The sequence below is a fragment of the Cetorhinus maximus genome, chromosome 6 (assembly GCF_964194155.1).
Source record: "Cetorhinus maximus chromosome 6, sCetMax3.hap1.1, whole genome shotgun sequence".
Classification (NCBI taxonomy): Eukaryota; Metazoa; Chordata; class Chondrichthyes; order Lamniformes; family Cetorhinidae; genus Cetorhinus; species Cetorhinus maximus.
In genome coordinates this window covers 140,425,183-140,443,252 of record NC_135884.1, presented here as the reverse complement: position 1 = coordinate 140,443,252, position 18,070 = coordinate 140,425,183, and the positions used below count along the sequence as shown (strand labels likewise).

At 41.6% G+C, this 18,070-nt stretch overlaps 1 protein-coding gene and 1 long non-coding RNA gene across 2 annotated transcripts; one reads left to right on the top strand and one right to left on the bottom strand.

Annotated features, from left to right (window-relative positions):
- Window positions 1-8,281: 8,281 nt before the first annotated feature.
- Window positions 8,282-9,266, bottom strand: LOC144681397 (uncharacterized). The gene is made up of 2 exons (XR_013576779.1): window positions 9,145-9,266; window positions 8,282-8,467 (listed from the first exon to the last, which is right to left on the bottom strand). It is a non-coding gene; the product is annotated as an uncharacterized LOC144681397 (long non-coding RNA).
- Window positions 9,267-15,040: 5,774 nt separating this feature from the next.
- Window positions 15,041-17,604, top strand: LOC144682199 (forkhead box protein C2-like). The gene has a single exon (XM_078544593.1). The coding sequence runs from the start codon at window positions 15,299-15,301 to the stop codon at window positions 16,715-16,717; it is 1,419 nt and encodes a 472-aa protein (XP_078400719.1). The 5' UTR covers window positions 15,041-15,298; the 3' UTR covers window positions 16,718-17,604.
- The last annotated feature ends 466 nt before the right edge of the window (window positions 17,605-18,070 follow it).

Sequence of the window (18,070 nt, the reverse complement as noted above, 5' to 3'; positions counted from 1 at the left end):
CCTTGGGCCGACTAAGGCCCTTAAGTGGTAATTACTGGCCACTTAAGGGCCTCATTCCATCCCTGCTGCTATAATATGTGCAGCAGGGGAAGGCAGCAGCAAGGCAGGCAGCCTGGCAGCTTTCACTGCACAGGCTGCTGTCAGATAGGAAGGGGGTGCCACCTTTGTAAGGGGGGGAGCCCGTGCCCATTGTAGGCAGCCACCAACCCCAAGATCGTAGCCCACCCCCGCTCTAAGCCCTTTAAGACTTCTCCCCAGCCTCTAAAACACGGCCACCCCATCCCCCTCACCATCATCCCTCCCCCCTCCCACCATTGGGGTCTGCCAAATCCCTGGATTTACCATAAATCTTCTTCAGGGATTGCCTGTAGTCCCAGCAGTGTCCACTACTCCATCTTGGCACTGCTGGGGCCATAGAGCTGCCAGCCAATCGGATTGTACTTAATTGTACAATCAGTTCTCTGAGGCAGAACTTCCTCCCAGACGAGGGCAGAAGCCCCACTCTGACTCAATTAACTCTGCCCCAGCATAATATCGCTGCAGGCAGCTGGACTTTGGGTGGGTGGGCTGACCATGAACTTTGTGGTTGGGGGTTGGGGTGGGGCGGGGTAAGGTGACCAGCTTTCTCAGAGAAAATTAAGGGACGGCCTGCCATGGGGGTCTGTACGAGCGGGTAGTGGGGTGTGGTGGGGTGCAGAGTGGGGCAGCGGTGGGGGGGGGTCACCAGGGCTGTGTGAAAGAAGGTAGCGGGGAAGGAGGGTGGGGGGTTGTGGGGGGAGGTGGTACGGTGTGGTTGGTTCCAGAGCTGTCAAAGCACATGGACAGGGAGTGAGCGTGTGCTGTTCACTGTAATTTAGAGGTCCGATCTATGGGACAAACACCGTCCTGGCACCATGCAGCTTGGGAAAGGAGACAGTGGAGTCAGATATACGACAGTCCTGTAAAATAAGGGACAGGATTCCCCCACCCCCCTACCCCCGGAAAATCCACCCCCATGAAATTTCAATGTATTTTTTTATGCACCTCTGTCATTTTCAGTTTTTGTTTTTGCTACTTAAACAGAATTAAAACATATACACACACCATTTCTGCTTTACACAAAAATATGTGTGCTTTGCGTCAGGCTTGTTAAGACCTCACACAAATACGCCCACCACACAACTTTCCCTCCATATATATATATATATACACCTCCTGAAATAGATAGATCACAATGGCATCGCAGATAATGCAGACTTGTCATTCCGTAAAACGTCAAATTATATATTAATGTATTCAAAATTAATTACATTAAAAGCTGCGATTTAAGATGTTTTTGACCATGTTTTTCCTGCTCTGACCTAAATGCACAACCAGAAATAAAGAACAAGTATCCGTACAGTGCCAAAGTGCTTCAGCACCAATGAAGTACTTTCTTGAAGTATTCTCACTATTATAAGGGGAAACATTCAATTTGCACACAGCAAGATCCCACAAACGGCAGTGCCATGATGACCAGATAATCTGTTTTGATGATGTTTGTTGAGAGGTCAATATTGGCCAGGATATCATAAGAACTCCTCTGCTCTTCTTCCACACGGCCATGGGCTCTATATTGTCTAAGTGAAAGAATAGTTCATGCTATGGTTTAACACCTGATCGAAAAGGTGGCACTTCTGACTCCATCAATTTAGCACTTAAATGCATATGTAGATTATAAGCTCAGGTCTCTTGACTGTGGCTCAGAGATGAAAGTGCAACCACTGAGCCAAAGCTGACATTGAGAGATAGATTATTACAATGGTAGTTTATTACTTTACAGCAATGACTAGAGTTCAAAGGCACTTTATTGGCTATAAAGCACTTTGGGATGTATGGAGGTCATGAAAGGCACTATATAAATGCAAGTTCTTTCTTTTATTAATTTAACTTTTTTTTTAACTTTAATTAACTTTTATTTAAGGTTTACTCAACTCATTCCTGGGATGAATGGCTTAACCTATGATGAAAGATTGATCAGGTTGGGCCTATACCCATTGGAGTTTAGAAGAATGGGAGGTGATCTTATTGAAACATATAAGAGCTTGAGGGGACTTGACGGGGTAGATACTGGGAGGATGTTTCCACTTGTAGGAGAGACTAAAATCAGGGAACACAGTTTAAGAATAAGAGGTCTACCATTTAAGACGGAAATGAGGGGAATTTTTTTCTCTCAAAGGTTTGTTAGTATGTGGAATGCTCTTCCCCAGAAAGCCGTGGAGGCTGGATCATTGAACTTATTTAAAGCAGAGTCAGACAGATTTTTGATAGACAAGGGAGTCGAGGATTATGGAGGGCAGACAGCAAAGTAGAGCTGAGCCAGATCAGCCATGATCATATTGGATGGCGAAGCAGGCTCGAAGGGCTGAATGGCCTACTCCTGCTCCTACGTCCTCTAATCCTATGTTCCTAAGTTAACTTATAAGAGGAGCTTCATAATTCACTCACATCTATGGCACGCACATTCACGCATGCATAAATAACCAACAGAAAACTGCTATCGATGCATGATCCCATGAATTTATAATAATACTGAACCTTGGTACTTAATCAAATGAAATTTCAATATGATGCAATCTGTGATTATGTGAATTCCCTACAGCAGCAGAGGAAATGCTGATAGCCAGAGCCACAGCGCACAGGATAAAATATTCATGGGGGCCTGGCAAAGTTACATTTCTCCTGGTTTGATGGATGAATGGTTCCAAGGATGGAAATGACTGGAGAAGACATACGGTGATGCAACATTTCACTCTGGAAGGAACTTACATTCAATTAAAAAAACAATCTGGTATTCTAAACAGGCAAGTGCGATAGCGGATAACTCACAATGACTTACAGGCATTGTGACATAATTGAGCTTATGTTAGATGAAGCAAAAAAAATTAAAATAATAAAATAACCGCTACAAAACTATTTTTAAATGTAAGTAAACAACTTGTTAATGTGAGATAAGCACGACACTCTGTGATGTGCGTGTCTCTGTGAAATGGGCCTGGATTTTGTTGTGGGCTTCAGGACCCTGACTTCTGGGCCAAATGGCAGCAAGGCTGGCACAGCAATCTTTCGGGAACCGGCTTCTTAATTGGCCACCTCTGTGGTGGTGGCAAGTGGGTCCTCAATACTGCGGGCCCAATCAGAAGGCCGGCAGCTCTGGAGCTTTGGCAGCCCCACTTCGAGAAGTGGGCACTGCTGAGGCAGGTTGGAGACTGTGAGGGCATCTCAACGTGGAGGGGCAGAAAGAAACAAAATCAAAGCCAGCTGGCCCATTCGGGTGGAGGGGAAACCCTTCTGTTGGACTGGGCTCTGCTGCGATTGTGGCCTTTCATGCTCATGGCCCTGTCAGTGGGGCATGGAGCCTCTAGCTCTGAAGACCACCAGCCGCCACCTCCATTGAGCTGGCAGCCTTCATACATAGCAGGAGGGACCAATCTGCCCATGGCAAAATGCCAGTGAGGCCAAAAAATCACCCTTCCTTTGGGCTTTAACAAGTATAATTGCCTGGCTGTCTCCGTGGAGCAGCCAATTCAATTCCCAGCCTGCCCCTGGGAAAGGTCCCCAGCGACAGGAATGTGTTGGGGACCTATCTCAACACAGTTCTCCCCTATTTTCCTGGCTCCCCCACTTCCAATCCCACCATCACAGGCTGGAAAAATTGAGCCCGTGAACATTATTGCACGATGAACTAATTTAAATGCGTTCAGTGATTGATAATACTACGTGCTACGTAAATTTGTGGGAAAAAAATTCAGATGTTGCATCTGATCATTGGACTTTTAGTCTGGTCAGGCGAAATAATATTCAAATCCTTTAATCAGAAGCGAAATCAAAACTTCAGTGAAATAATTTCCACATAGTGCACAAAAGAATAAGTCTGAGTCTCAACTCATTGTAAGTGATCGTCAAAATTTCTTATGTCCTGCCCCATTCCCACTCTGACTGGGCTGCCTAATGTCACTCTTCTATTCAGATTTATCTAATATTATTATAAAATATTATGGTAAAAGTGCATTCAAGGCATGGTTGAAAAAATTGATTTTTACTTTTGCTTTAAAATCAGGAAAATGGTGCAGCAAAAGCCTATTGTGCTATTTTTTTTGCCTTAAATTAATTAAGATGTGAAAAATTGTTATCAGTAAATGGCATTTGTGCTCCAATTGCACCCACAATGACAGGAACAGCCCAGATTAAGTGTATGGTAAAGCTTCCTCTACTTTAGCTCAACAAAGAGGTAAATTCTAAACTCAAACAGCTTATTCCACCAGAGGTTCACTTCTTGTGGCCATTGTTTCTCAAGACCCGGGGGAGACTATCAATTTGTGATCAGTTTTGTGCTTCAGATTATGAACTTTTGGCTCAATTTAGCTCTTATTAGCAAGCCTCAAAGCGAAGAGATAACTGGTTTGAAACCCAAATGAAAAAGATAAAAGGATAGCTATATTAACTCAAATTATACCCAGTTCCTCTTGCAAATGTGCTTTTTCATTCTTTAGCAGTTTTTGGACATCTTTTTAGATTTAATATATTGGTTCTCAATTATAGTTAATTGGACATGAAAATAAGAATTTTCTGTATTTGATAGAATAGGTCCCAGCTACAAAAAGCTTAGATAGTGTGGCTGTGTGAAATAATACATAAATGGAAAGGCGACAATGAAAATGAGCATGTCTTCTGTGGAAGCGGATAGAGTGTAGATTGTAATAATGAGGTCTGATGGTATTGATAAGTGCCTTGGTTAGAATGACCATAGTCTTAAATTCAGATTGCTAAAGCTAATCCAATCATTATAATGTTGGAGTATTAGATTTTCAACAACCTGGACTCAAATCCAAATCCTGGCCAAAGCCTTCTGATTACGCCCTTCACGAGACTGCAGGCTAAGTTTGCAGTTCTGATGAAAGCAATAACTCCATTTCTTTGCCCCAAGAGGCTGCCAGACTTGCTGAATCTTTCCGGCGTTTTCTGTTTTTATTTCAGATTTCCAACAACTGCAGTATTCTATTTTTGTACAGCTTAAGTCTGTTAGTCTGAATCAAACAGTCTGGAGCAGTTAAGGAAAATCAACTGAGGAAGAAATACACTTATTCAGTTTGATGGAGATATCTCCGAGTTAAATTATCCTATCCTTCTGGTGTAAAGGAAAAGTGGAAGGTACAATATGTAGATAGAGGACTATGGTTTTTCTCTGACATCACAATTGCAGGATGAAGATTCTTGAAATCAGAATGGAAAATCAATTAAATCGCCATTTGCAGCTTGCTGCATTAAGTGATTCCCTCTCTGATCCATAGATCTATTTATATTGGAGAAAATATTCAAATATTCAGCAATCTGGTGCAAAGACCTGTAAGCATACAATCACACATTTAATCGGATAATGGCATAGATGTAATGCAAACAAATCTTCAAGTGAAAATGCTATTGTGTTGCTGTATCTGCATTAATAATGAAATCCCTTCAGTTTTTGGATATGAAATGATTGGTAAGATGTTTTCTGCGAATAATGCAAAAATATGAAAAACATTATGCTAATGTTTGATGCTATAGATTCCTCCCTTGTGCCTGTTTCCACAAAAGTATTTTGAAGAGACAATAAAATTGTCTGTGCTATAAAGTATATGATTTATTACTAACATTTGAATGTGATTTCTAAATCACTTCTGATCCTTATCTTCTGACTGAAGTCCATGCCAAAATGAGAAAAGTTGATGCGACTTTACTGTAGCTAACAACCTGAGACTTGTATCATCTGGTTCCAATGTGCAATTGGTAAACCCTTGATATAATGCATTCTAACCCAAGTCTGCTCAACAATGAAGACCTGTGACAACGGAGCTCTACAGAGCATGTACCATTTGACACATGAACAAAGGTCCACTCCTAATTTTTCATGTTAGGAGAATATTTTGGGAACATCTGCTTTCTCCTAATGTACATTAAAAAATACATTCCAAGTTTTAAAAGTGCCCAGGTAGTCCAAGAAATTACTTGAGTATTTTTAAAATGCGAATTTTTATTGGGTTGAAGTTATAGTGCACACTGTGGATAAATTTAAATTGATTTAAGACATCTGCTTTGCTTAGCGGTCTAGGCTTTTCTGGATTGAGAACCGATGCCCAAATTATTCTACAACATTTTTGAACTGTTCACACCAAAAGGTACTCTGCAAAAGAATCAGAAGAACTCTATCTCTGGAGTATAGACAGCAGGATTTTTTAATTCATTTATGGGATGTGGGCTTTGCTGGTTTGGCCAGCATTTATTGCCCATCCCTAATTGCCCTTGAGAAGGTGGTGTTGAGCTGCCTTCTTGAACCACTGCAGTCCATGTGTTGTAGATACACCCACAGTGTTGTTAGGGAGGGAGTTCCAGGATTTTGACCCAGCGACAGTGAAGGAACGGCAATATATTTCCAAGTCAGGATGGTGAGTGGCTTGGAGGGGAACCTCCAGGCAGTGGTGTTCCCATCTATCTGCTGCCCTTGTCCTTCTAGATGGCAGTGTTCGTGGGTTTGGAAGGAGCCATGGTGAGTTTCTGCAGTGCATCTTGTAGATGGTACACACTGCTGCCACTGTCATCGGTGGTGGAGGGAGTGAAAGTTTGTGGATTGGGTGCCAATCATGCAGGCTGCTTTGTGCTGGATGGTGTTGAGCTTCTTGAGTGTTGTGGGAGCTGCGCTAATCCAAGCAAGGGCGTATTCCATCAAACTCCTGACTTGTGCCTTGTAGATGGTGGACAGGCTTTTGGGAGTCAGGAGGAATCGCACGATTCCCAGCCTCTTACCTGCTCTTGTAGCCACAGTATTTAAATGGCTAGTCCAGTTCGGTTTCTGGTCAATGGTAACCCTCAGGATGTTGATAGTGGGGGAATTCAGTGATGGTGATGCCATTGAACATCAAGGGATGATGGTTGGATTCTCTCTTGTTGAAGATGGTCATTGCCTAATACTTGTGTGGCGCGAATGTTACTTGCCACTTGTCAGACCAAGCCTGGATATAGGCCAGGTCTTGCTGCAGTTGGACATGGACTGCTTCAGTATCTGAGGAGTCGCGAATGGTGCCAAACATTGTGCAATCATCAACGAACATCCCCACTTCTGATAAAGCAGCCGAAGATAGTTGGGCCTAGGACACTACCCTGAGGATTTTCTGTGTCCCTTTTGTTTTAAATGAGAGGCTATTTTTCTGAAGTATTAGGCATCTTAATTGTTACTAAATCTCTCCCAAGTCCCTTGAATTAAAATAAAACATGAAAATTCTGAGATACACTGAGATATTTTCAATGCTTGTCAACTTTGGTCAATCTATAGTTACGCCAGTGCTAAATATTGACAATCTGCACTATAGAATTAGTCAAGAAATCTCCGCACAATCTAATGGCACAGATATGGACAGCAGCCTGTGTAAGAAGACATGACAGCCTGGGCTGACTGGAATCAGCTGTTTCTTTTCTAATTGCTTGTTTGTTGAAGTTTAGATATGTTTTGCAACAATCATAATCCTTAAAGAGGCTATTCAACAAAGTAAATAATTGTTAGAAAATATACACTGTATTATAATTGGAAACTGCAACAAGAGGAAAATACTTATGTTCCAAGCACTTTGCTGACAGCTGCACCCTTTTCCATGGAAATTGCTGACATCACTGAATGGAAACTGACAAACTGAAGCCTTGGAGTCAAGCTGAGAAAAAACCTAAAAAACACTTATTAGTGTTTGTATCAGAGGAAGGCGGTCGGATAGAGGCTTGAAAAATATCATGCAAATATAACCCAAAATATCACGACTTATCTTAGTAACTGCAAAAGCCTTAGCAAAGTATCATGAAAGCCGATTGCATTTGCTTATACGTATGCCCAACCCTGTAAAATTCCTTCTTTATGCTATGGTTTTCCTTCTTATTAAGCATTAAGGAAAGTGCAAAGTCCTATGCTGGAGGAAAATGAATTTCAGTGTTGAAGCAGCAGAATTCAGCCTGCTTTATATAAATGTAGTTAGAGCATAAAATATCTAATCATTCTCTTAATTGTGTCTTCCTGCATCTTGCAACTGAAACTCAACAAGTCAAACACATAAATTCAACACATTATTTTAGTTCATCGCCTATAAAATTCAAAAAAATCCTATCATAGGGGACTTAATGAAAATATATTGCATTTCACAACCCAATTTCATAATTGGTTACATGATGTTAATGTCACGTCGACCCACATTAGGGTTGGAATGTCCATTTAACAAATAGCAAGTATTTCAAAAAAATAGCATTTCATTTTGACAAATTGGATTTTATTTTACAACAGTCATCAAATCATAGTAACAAGTTCAGTGAGGTCAAATACTTTATGAGTTAAAATAGTGTTACAAATTTTTCCATACCATATTGGGCTCTTCAATAGCTGCACTTCAGTTATTTGATTTCCTGGTTTTCAGAAATTTATTGGGGTGTTTATCTATTTTTTTTGTTCAATAAAATTGCAAAAAAAAAACCAAACAAATGTTTATTTTGTTACTTGCATTCTGTCCATCTTCATTTCTGGACCTAGTATGTGGTTGCATTTTATTACCAAAATTTGAGAAGCTTCAATTGTCTGCCAATTTCCATTAACCTTTATACTACAAAAACAGCTTTTGCATCATTGGTATACTACCTGGTGATATTATTCATATCTCAACCAACATCACTAAATAAACAGGTGATCTGGTCATTACCACATTGCTGTTTGTGGGACCTTGTTGTTTGCGAACTGGCTGCCCCATTAAATTACAGCAATGACTACACTTTAAAATCACTGAATCAGCTGTCATGGGATCATTAAAACAATCCTATAAATGCAAACTCTTTTTTGGTGAACCTGCATTGTTTTGTTCAATCGACATCAATATTATACTTACTCAAATAAAAAATGAAAAGATTTTAACCTCAGCTTCTGGCCTTTGTTTTTACCAATCATTATTTACATACTTATGCAGAAATACACTAGGGAAAGGGGTAAGAGTTTTAGAGCGGTGCATATTATGTACAATCTGCTTGTATAAAATCAATGTCATATGTCAATGTGATTTATTTGAGAGACATTGATTGAATGGCTCGAAGTTTGATGGTTAAAAGAATGTTTGTAATTTGTACCTGCTTGATTCATAACGAGAGAACTTGCATTTGTATAGCACCTTGTATCATTGGAATATTCCGACACGCTCTGCAACCGACACATTGCTGCTTGAAATGCAAACACTGTTTTATGTCGTCGGGCGAGGAATAAAAACAGGACAGACTTGCATTTGAATGGCGCCTTTGAGAAAAACATTGTGTCCCAAAGTGCTTTACAGCCAATGATGCACTTTTGAAGTCTAGTCACTGTTGTAATGTGGGGGTGTTATCTCAAGGAGAGAAACGTGGTCTCATTAACTTGTCTAGCATGAATCCTAGCAGGAGAAGAACAGTCACGTAGGATCGCCACAGTAAATGCCTTGTAATCTTTGGAGCTATTGAAAATTAGTCACATCTTTCTGAGTATTTTTCACAAGCTATTGAAAAACCCCCCCTCAAGCCTGTTGTTTTAAAGAGCTGTTCTAGAATTGGGAGTCAAGAACAATAAAATGTCACAATCGAATTCCCAATCACAAGTATCGCCCCGCCTCAAATTAGTGGAAAGGAAAATGCACAAAGTGATGACTACATGGCTAAAGGTGAAAGGAGACTTTGAGCAAGTGGGAAACATCCTGCAGAGTTAGTCTTGTCCCTGAATCACTATCTCCTAATCAGTAGCTCCATCCTTTTCTTATTAATGGTTAGGCTATTTCAAAAATCCTTTTCACCCCAGTGCAGTAAATCTTCCCTCTTCTTCCTGCTGTGGAGCCATAAATTCTCTTTACAATGGATTCTGCAATTAGGGATTATTATTGTGTAATCCGAAGATTAATGTTCCCATTTCCTTTCGAGGGCAAAAAAAAAATGTTGACGAGCTTATTAGGAAAATATGAAACTGCGCACATACACGTTAAATTATGTCTTAATAACAAACACGGAATTGGGGAGCTTTGAACTGCGATAAGGGCACAAACAAGCCCTGGTTTAATTATTCCAGCCGATAAGAAAAGCTTCGATTCTCCGAGAGGAGAGCTGAAGTGTTAAAATTTCTAAGAGGCAAGGAACACTCCGGACACTGACATTGATCCTGCGAAGGTTACTTCGTTTGGTTCTTCTGTGTTAAATTCTATTATAGAACGCAATAACATTTCAAAGCGGCGTTTTGCAGGGATTTCAGTCTATTCTTATGGAGTGTCTTTATTTTTTTTCTCCCTCATTTTCTGTTCACTTGGTCCTAACGTTGCTGCCTTGGGGTGCAGTCGCGGTCCTAAACGGTCTTGCGGCGATGCGAAACTAGCTGGAGAGGGAAAGTGTGATTATTTTTTGCTATCATTCCGCTCACAAAGTGCGTCATTTATTCATTCTGCTTACATAAAATTGTATTTAGGTTCTGTGACAGAACATTTCTTTTTTTTTGCGTTTCCGCAGGTTCTTTTATATTGAGTTTGTTCATCTTGAGATTGTCACGACATTGTCAGGAACGAAATATTGAAGGAAATTAGGACAAGTGACACTTAACCTTAGAAATACTCTTTCCCCCTTTCACGGCATTCAAACTAAAACAAACACCACGATTTTAACTCTCCTATGCTGTGTATGTACCGTACACAGAATCTCTGCGCGACCTCAAAATAAGAACTCCAGGACCTGCCATCGTCTGTATTTATGTTTTTTTGGTGGAGCCACTTAACTTACAAGTGAAAATAGGCTCTTTTCGCCGGCGCCCAGAAAACTAGAGGGACGGAGATGTGTGAAAGAGGATTGAAACTGCAAGAAATCTAACTGCGAGAGACTGAATGTAGTCGCTCCGTGCCTTCCCCTTAACCCAAACGCTTCTTCGGAGTTCGCATCGTTAAACTGAGTGTTATATCCGCAGCTCATCTGTACTCATGCAGCTCATGCAATTCAGTGCCAGAAGGGACCCAAGTTAAGCCTTTAAGCAAACCGACCCTTAAAATGCAACGCAAGTGTTTAGCATTTCGATTCTGAAAGAAGACAACTTTTGGATCTGCAAAGATCCAAAGGGGGGGTGGGTAGGAGAGACAACATAAATTATTATTTAAGGCATTGATAATAACGAGTGGAGCAGCGGAAAGGCGCTTGCGTATTTTTCGTCTAATATTTTATAAACCAGTTGACATTTCTGTTGGGCATCGCTCACGTTTTAAGACTCGGAATCGAACGCAGAGAGGATGTTGGCAACGAATCCCAAGCAATTGGAGAGAGCCTGCAGAGAAATCACTTCTTTGAAGTATCAAGGCACCAGCCCCGATCTTGTTCAGAAGTCGGAAATGACATTCACATCGAAACCAAGCCAATTAGATGTCCAGTCCACGTTTTTATTATAATTTATATATATGTTTTTTTTTAAAAAAACATCCTCTTTATTCGCTAAAGAGATCAATGATGGGTGAATTCTAATTTATCCCTGTGACCAATGTCCATAAAATTCTCTCGCAACAATCTGTACGTTACCTCCCCAGTTCATCAGGTTTTCGGGTGGACCTTTGCACTATCTGGGTAAATTAACATTTTTTAACGAGGCTAATTTTATAACCCTCACTCCCATTCATTCTTCCAATTTCTGATCTTAGTAGTTAGTTACTCGTAACTAACGAGCCAGAAGGATGGGTTTTTGTCAAGTCCCGATTCTGGGACGGTTGGAACGAAACTAAAACTTCGAGAATAAGTAACGAAAACTGTACGCAAAGCAGGAAGAAAAGTAATTCTATTTGGGATGATCCACTCAGGTAAAAGAAAGGATCTAAATCAGATTTTTCAAATTTCAGAACAGGAACCCTGCAGGAATGAATACCGTCACTAGAGGGCAGCAATAAATAGAGAATGAAGGGTCCGCTTCAAACAAGTGCGCGTAACCAGTCTCGGTTCTCGGTTATAACTTTCGCCCCCTTTGCACGGGTGGCGCGACTAACGTTAGTCCTAATGCTCAAGTAAATGCGTGGACTCGCACAGCGTGAGATGGAAGGCTTAGTTCGGTGCCAAACTCATGAGATAACGCATTGTTGGAAATCAGCTCAAACGCCCTAATAACATTAGACTGATCCACAACCGTTATTGCCATTGAATTAATCTCAAGTTTTAGTTTATAAACGTTCCCCTTTTTCACGATAAGTGTAGACTTTTTTTTTAAAAAAAAAGTGCATCCATTGAAAACACGGAATCCTCGTGCAGGACATTAAAAGTTTGCCAGTAAAATCTTCCCGTTCTCTTCGTCACTTTTATAGGTACGTGAACCCATTTTCAAATAAGGATTTTTATAACTTAAAGCCGCAGTGGGAAAATGACTTTATCTATAAATATCCAGCAACACTCATGTGTTAAGTGAGGGAAGAACCTTTCTGAGGTGGGGGGGGGGGTGAAATTTGTATTTTCAGCTATTATTAGCTTGGCAGAGGGAAGAGGTGCACCATAGAGACGGTCAGGGTCCAAGTCAAGGGAAAATCCGACCTTATCCGCACGTAGTACCTCATGCTACTGAAGACCTTCTCCTTGCTCTGACTTTTGCAGCAAGTTGTGTTTGCCACTGAACCATGGTGCTTTCAGTTGGTATTGACACTAGGGTCAGCACAGACACAATAAAACGCAGAGACACAATATTTGTTCGTTGATTTCAATGTGTCAATTTTAACAGACTGCTGTGACAGTCCAAAAAAATGAGAGAGAGAGAGAGAGAGACCGTCTAGGACTGGGATGTGATGGCTGGGATTGTGAAGTGAGGTAAGCGATTTACCGCTGAAACCTTATTCAAACAAGAGAGGCGATCAGGCAAATATCACATTGCCTGACAACAATAAAACTCACATTCACATCCATGTACTGGATTTAAAAAAATGAATCCCATTTGTATGCTGAGCTGTCCTGGTTATGTATGGCCAATGTCCACGATTTGGTTCGTGGGATGATGATACCTCGTCTGGATGTATTCTAAAACAAATGTTTACACTGCTTTAAGCGTATCTGTCTGTCGAGCTATATAACCCCCCCCCACCCCCTCTCCCAGAATAAAGGTGAATCCACATCATTCCCATCTCCCACGGTTCTCCTGTTATTTCCACGACCTATGCCTGATTTTAAGCAATCTTTGGTTTCAATCAATCGTTGGCCCACTTGGCTGCAATTGCACAGGCACTTTCTCGCGGAGGGTTTTAACACAATTTTAGCAAAATTTGCCATCCGGAGCAAGGCTTGACAAGCCTGATGGAAGCGGCACAGGCGGATGGAGTGCGGCCGACCCTATGCAACCTAATCCTAATGCCGGTTCTTCACTCAGCCAGCAACCAGATGTACAAACTGATGCCCCGAAGAGCACTTGCTGCTTCCCCTAGTTGGCCCACTGCCTTTGCACGTTTAGTATTATCCCGATTATTGGCTAAAGAGCAATTAATCCAGAATCAACGTGCTGGCTTCTTCTGCCTAATGGCAACGGCATGGTCTCTAGTCCCCTGACTGACTTCATTCGATAGTCACTTCACTGGCTTCTCCACAGCTCCTTTCTTTTGACTTAATGTCTTTGGTGTTTGATGGGGGCTTCACTAAAAAAAAAACGCAGCGGAAAACAATCCTAAAAAATTGTTCCCAGTGACTGTGCGTTCGGGATGAGAGGAGGGGGAGAAGAAGGGGGGCCTGCAGATAACAGCAATAAAAATAACTGGGCAAAATGGAAAAAGAAAACTGTTATCAAAGTCCGCCAGACTTCGGGAGGGGGGTGGGGGTGCACAGGACGTTAGTCAATAATCGGTATCATTATCACCCACAAATGGACAGTCTGATTCATGCCGGTTAAAAATTGTGAGCTAAAGCAAAGAGACTGACCATAAAGAAAATGAGCACCAGATACATGAAAATAAAACAGCCCTTCAATTGTAGGATTGATAAATCCTGGTGATTATTTCACCACCTCCCCCCACCCCCATTTTTCTTGGTTTAATTATGAATGGGGGGGAAAAAGTGGGAACCTCAATTATAGCCCAACTTCACGAATCTTTCAACGGAAAATGTAATCGAAATCCACGCACAATGGACCAGAAGGGGAAAAAAAAATGTATATTGTGTTCAACAAAGAGTCTGGTGATTTCAATACAATTCAATCCACACTTTAAACGCCTGATTTCTACGACATTCATAATTAAATGTAAAATGTATCGTTTGAGTAAATAGTTGCTCGTGTCATTGATTTGATCTTAAACACATTGGAAATATAATTTTCATGCCTTTATAAGGTAAACCTTTCATACATTCCTTGATTATTACCCATTTTGGGGTAACTTACTACACGCCGCTGAGGTTACAAGATACTTGACCAGAGTTTACACAAGAAACCTTTTTTTCCTTCAAAATTCTTGTTCTGGAATAGTTTTCTCATTTGCATATTCCATTTGGGATTTCTCAGACTAACTTGCGTAACAATAAACTGAAAGCAGGACAATAAACCCTTTTTTTGCTTCGCTACGTGAGGAGGAATTTCACAATCGGCACCTTGTCAGAGGAGGTCATTCGTTAATGGACTGAACTGGATTAATTCCTAATAAAACCGTTAAATTTGCCATGGATTTAATCCGCCGCCCCCCTGCCATTTATCGAGTGACGGGCAAACAGCGCTTGAAATCTGAAATGAATGAAATTGTTTTTTTTTAAAAAATTACAATTGCAAATGCGAAATGAGTGTGTTCTGCGATATTTTCGTTCGAAAGAGCCAATTTCACGTGCGAGCTACGTAGGTAAAGACAACGCAATAAATAACACGAACCAAAAATCTTAGTGATTTAAACTACCTTCAGAATAAGATTCATGTACCTGCACAAGAATCCACTCTGTGCAATATATACACTATTTACAATACACAATATTGTTCCCCCCACCCCCCTCTATATTAGTCAAACCTGTTTCACTTTACATTACGCCACCTACGTGCGTGGACATGTATAAACGCCCCCCAAATCCTACTCCGATTGGCTGAAAGTTTGGAGAAGGGGCGGAGCATGCCTGCCGTAAAAGACTCGCTCGCCTGAAAGTTTTTGAAACTTCCCCAAAGCTTTAGGACTATCTCCGGGCGCGCTCTTAATCAAGGACTAAAAATTGGATCCACGCCTTCAACCAATAAAGATTATTTCCAAATACCAGTTGCAAGCAGCGTTCTGTGTCGGAACCCAAAAAAAAAAATTACACTCCGACGATGCAGGCGCGTTACCCCGTGTCAGACCCCAATGCTCTGGGAGTCGTGCCTTATCTCAGCGACCAAAATTACTATCGAGCCGCCGGCAGTTATGGCAGCATGCCCACCCCGATGAGCGTGTATTCGGGACATGATCAGTACACTACAGGTATGGCGAGATCGTACGGACCTTACCATCATCACCAACAGCCGGCTCCCAAAGATCTGGTCAAGCCTCCTTACAGTTACATCGCCCTGATAACTATGGCAATTCAGAACGCGCCTGATAAGAAAATCACTCTCAATGGGATCTATCAGTTTATCATGGACCGTTTTCCATTTTACCGTGAAAACAAACAGGGTTGGCAGAACAGCATCCGCCACAACTTGTCTCTGAACGAGTGTTTTGTTAAGGTGCCTCGGGATGATAAAAAGCCGGGAAAGGGCAGCTACTGGACGCTGGATCCGGACTCCTACAACATGTTTGAGAACGGCAGCTTCTTGCGGAGGAGGAGGAGGTTTAAGAAGAAGGACGCGATGAGGGACAAGGAAGAACGGGACCGTCAGCAGAAAGAGCCGAAGGGAGGCCAGAACGTGGCCTCCCAGACCGACACCTGCAAGGACGGAGCGGAGAAAAAAGTGGTGGTGAAGAACGAAGCCATGTCCCCCGGCATGCCTGTCATCACCAAAGTGGAAAGCTTAGAGAGCCCGGAGAATAGTCCCCTGATCCAAGGCAGCCCCAGGAGCGTCGCTTCCACGCCGTCAGTGTCTACAGAGAATTCCATTCCGGAGCCCCATCCTGCAAATAACAGTCTTTCCGGCTTTAGCGTGGAAAATATCATGACACTAAGGACCTCTCCTCAAGGAGATCTTAGCCCAGTGGCTGTGCCCTCCAGCAGGACTGGTATGGGCTCCTCATTGCCAGTGAATTACCCTCAAACGCAACAATCTATCTACAGCCCATCGTGTAACCATAACATGGACTCCAGTGGAAGTTACCATTGCAGCATGAGAACCATGAGTCTGTACGCGGGGGACAGGAATAACCATATGCTAGTGCCCACCACGCTGGAGGATGCTATCTCAGACCACGCTGTCAGCACTAGCTCCTCACTGAACGCAATGAACCTGAGCACAGGACCGGAAGGTGTCCTAACTTCCAGCCACCATCAGCAGACTGGGGGCGCAGGCCAAGCCGCTTCCTGGTACCTGAACCAGGGGGCAGATCTCAATCACCTCTCGGGCCACGCGTTCGGCAGCCAGCAACAGACTTTCCCCAATGTCCGGGAGATGTTTAACTCCCACCGGCTCGGCATTGAGAGCTCAGCCCTCAGTGACCATCAGGTGAGCGGGAACACAAGCTGTCAAATTCCTTACCGATCAACACCGTCAGTATACCGTCATTCAGGTCCATACGCCTACGACTGCAATAAGTATTGATTTAGAAACCGACCTATCTATCTTTTTTTTTAAAAAAAAATGTATATTGGGAGATGAAAACAAAACTGTAAAAACAATTTAAGACTGCACATAAAATGTTGACTGAGACCTTCCAAACTGCGTCGAATGGCCAAGCATGTGACGAGTTGTAGTTAGAAAGTGTGCATAAGGAGTTTGAAAACTTAAAAACACAGAATTTGTTTAACATTCTTAAATTAAGGGAAACCTACTTGAATAATTAAAGTTCAGCAAAATGGCAACTGCCAAATGTAGGGTCTAAACTGTTTAATGGACCAACATTCTAGTGATACCTTGTATGTTCTGTTTATGCAGTATTTGTTTAATACAATCACGTTCCATTTTTCAACAACTTAAGGATTTTTTTTTTCCTCCTGACATTTTGTCCCGTGTTGATGCGACTTTATATTTGATGTAAATTGTACGATTTTTCTATGGAGGCTGCGTTACAGAGCCATTTAATATATTTTAAAGTTCAGTTCACTGGATGCTGTTTTTTTTTAATGTTTCCCCAGCCATTGTAAAATGCCAAAGCGTAACTGTTATTCAACCTCAGTTTTATAGCCATGTGCCTTGTACAGTGTAATTTTTTTTATTACGTTCATATCATCGATATATTTGCTCCGTTTAAAACCAAAGAACTAATTTATTGGATGCATAGTATTTTTCTAAAACTCGAAATCTCTCTTTTTAGAAAAAAACATGACAGTTCTGTATCGCTGACCTAGGCCCCAGTGCGTTTGCACTCCTTCAATCTATAGTGGATTCCTTTAAGATCGTTTCCTTTCTGAGTTCAGTTGATCTTAATTTCTGTATTTATCTGAAAAAAAAACCCACAATAAATCAGTGTTTGTTTTTTTTTTGCCTTACGTTGAAGTGGCGTGGTGGATTTTGTTTTGGTCTAATGCATGCTGGTTTGTTATTGGCCTTCTGTCTGATGTGTGCAGAATTTTCTGACTATAACCGTGCAGGTTTCTGTTAAATCTGCGATCAAGTCCATGCCCTACTTATTGCAGATTAGCTCACCAGGATAGTAGCAAACTGCGCGGTTTACGATAAAGTGTTGACCACATCACACCATACCTTTACTGACAACTGTTATGTTCCGAAGCTGCCAAATAAGTGCCGAAAACTGAAAGCCATTCCGCTTTTAAGCTTTGTAACAACCAAAAAAGCAAACTGTGAACAAGCAAGTTTTATAACAGACATGCCAAGGATCTGAGGTGTCTCTATATGTGTCTCAGCCCATTCTTTAAAGGGCAGCTTCATGCATTTTTAACTGTAAATTGTTCAAAGGAGCTAGGTCATTTGTTTGCCTCGATAAAAATATATTTT

Coding starts and splice junctions, on each gene's coding strand:
- LOC144682199 (XM_078544593.1), top strand. CDS start 15,299: ATGCAGGCGCGTTACCCCGTGTCAGACCCCAATGCTCTGGGAGTCGTG.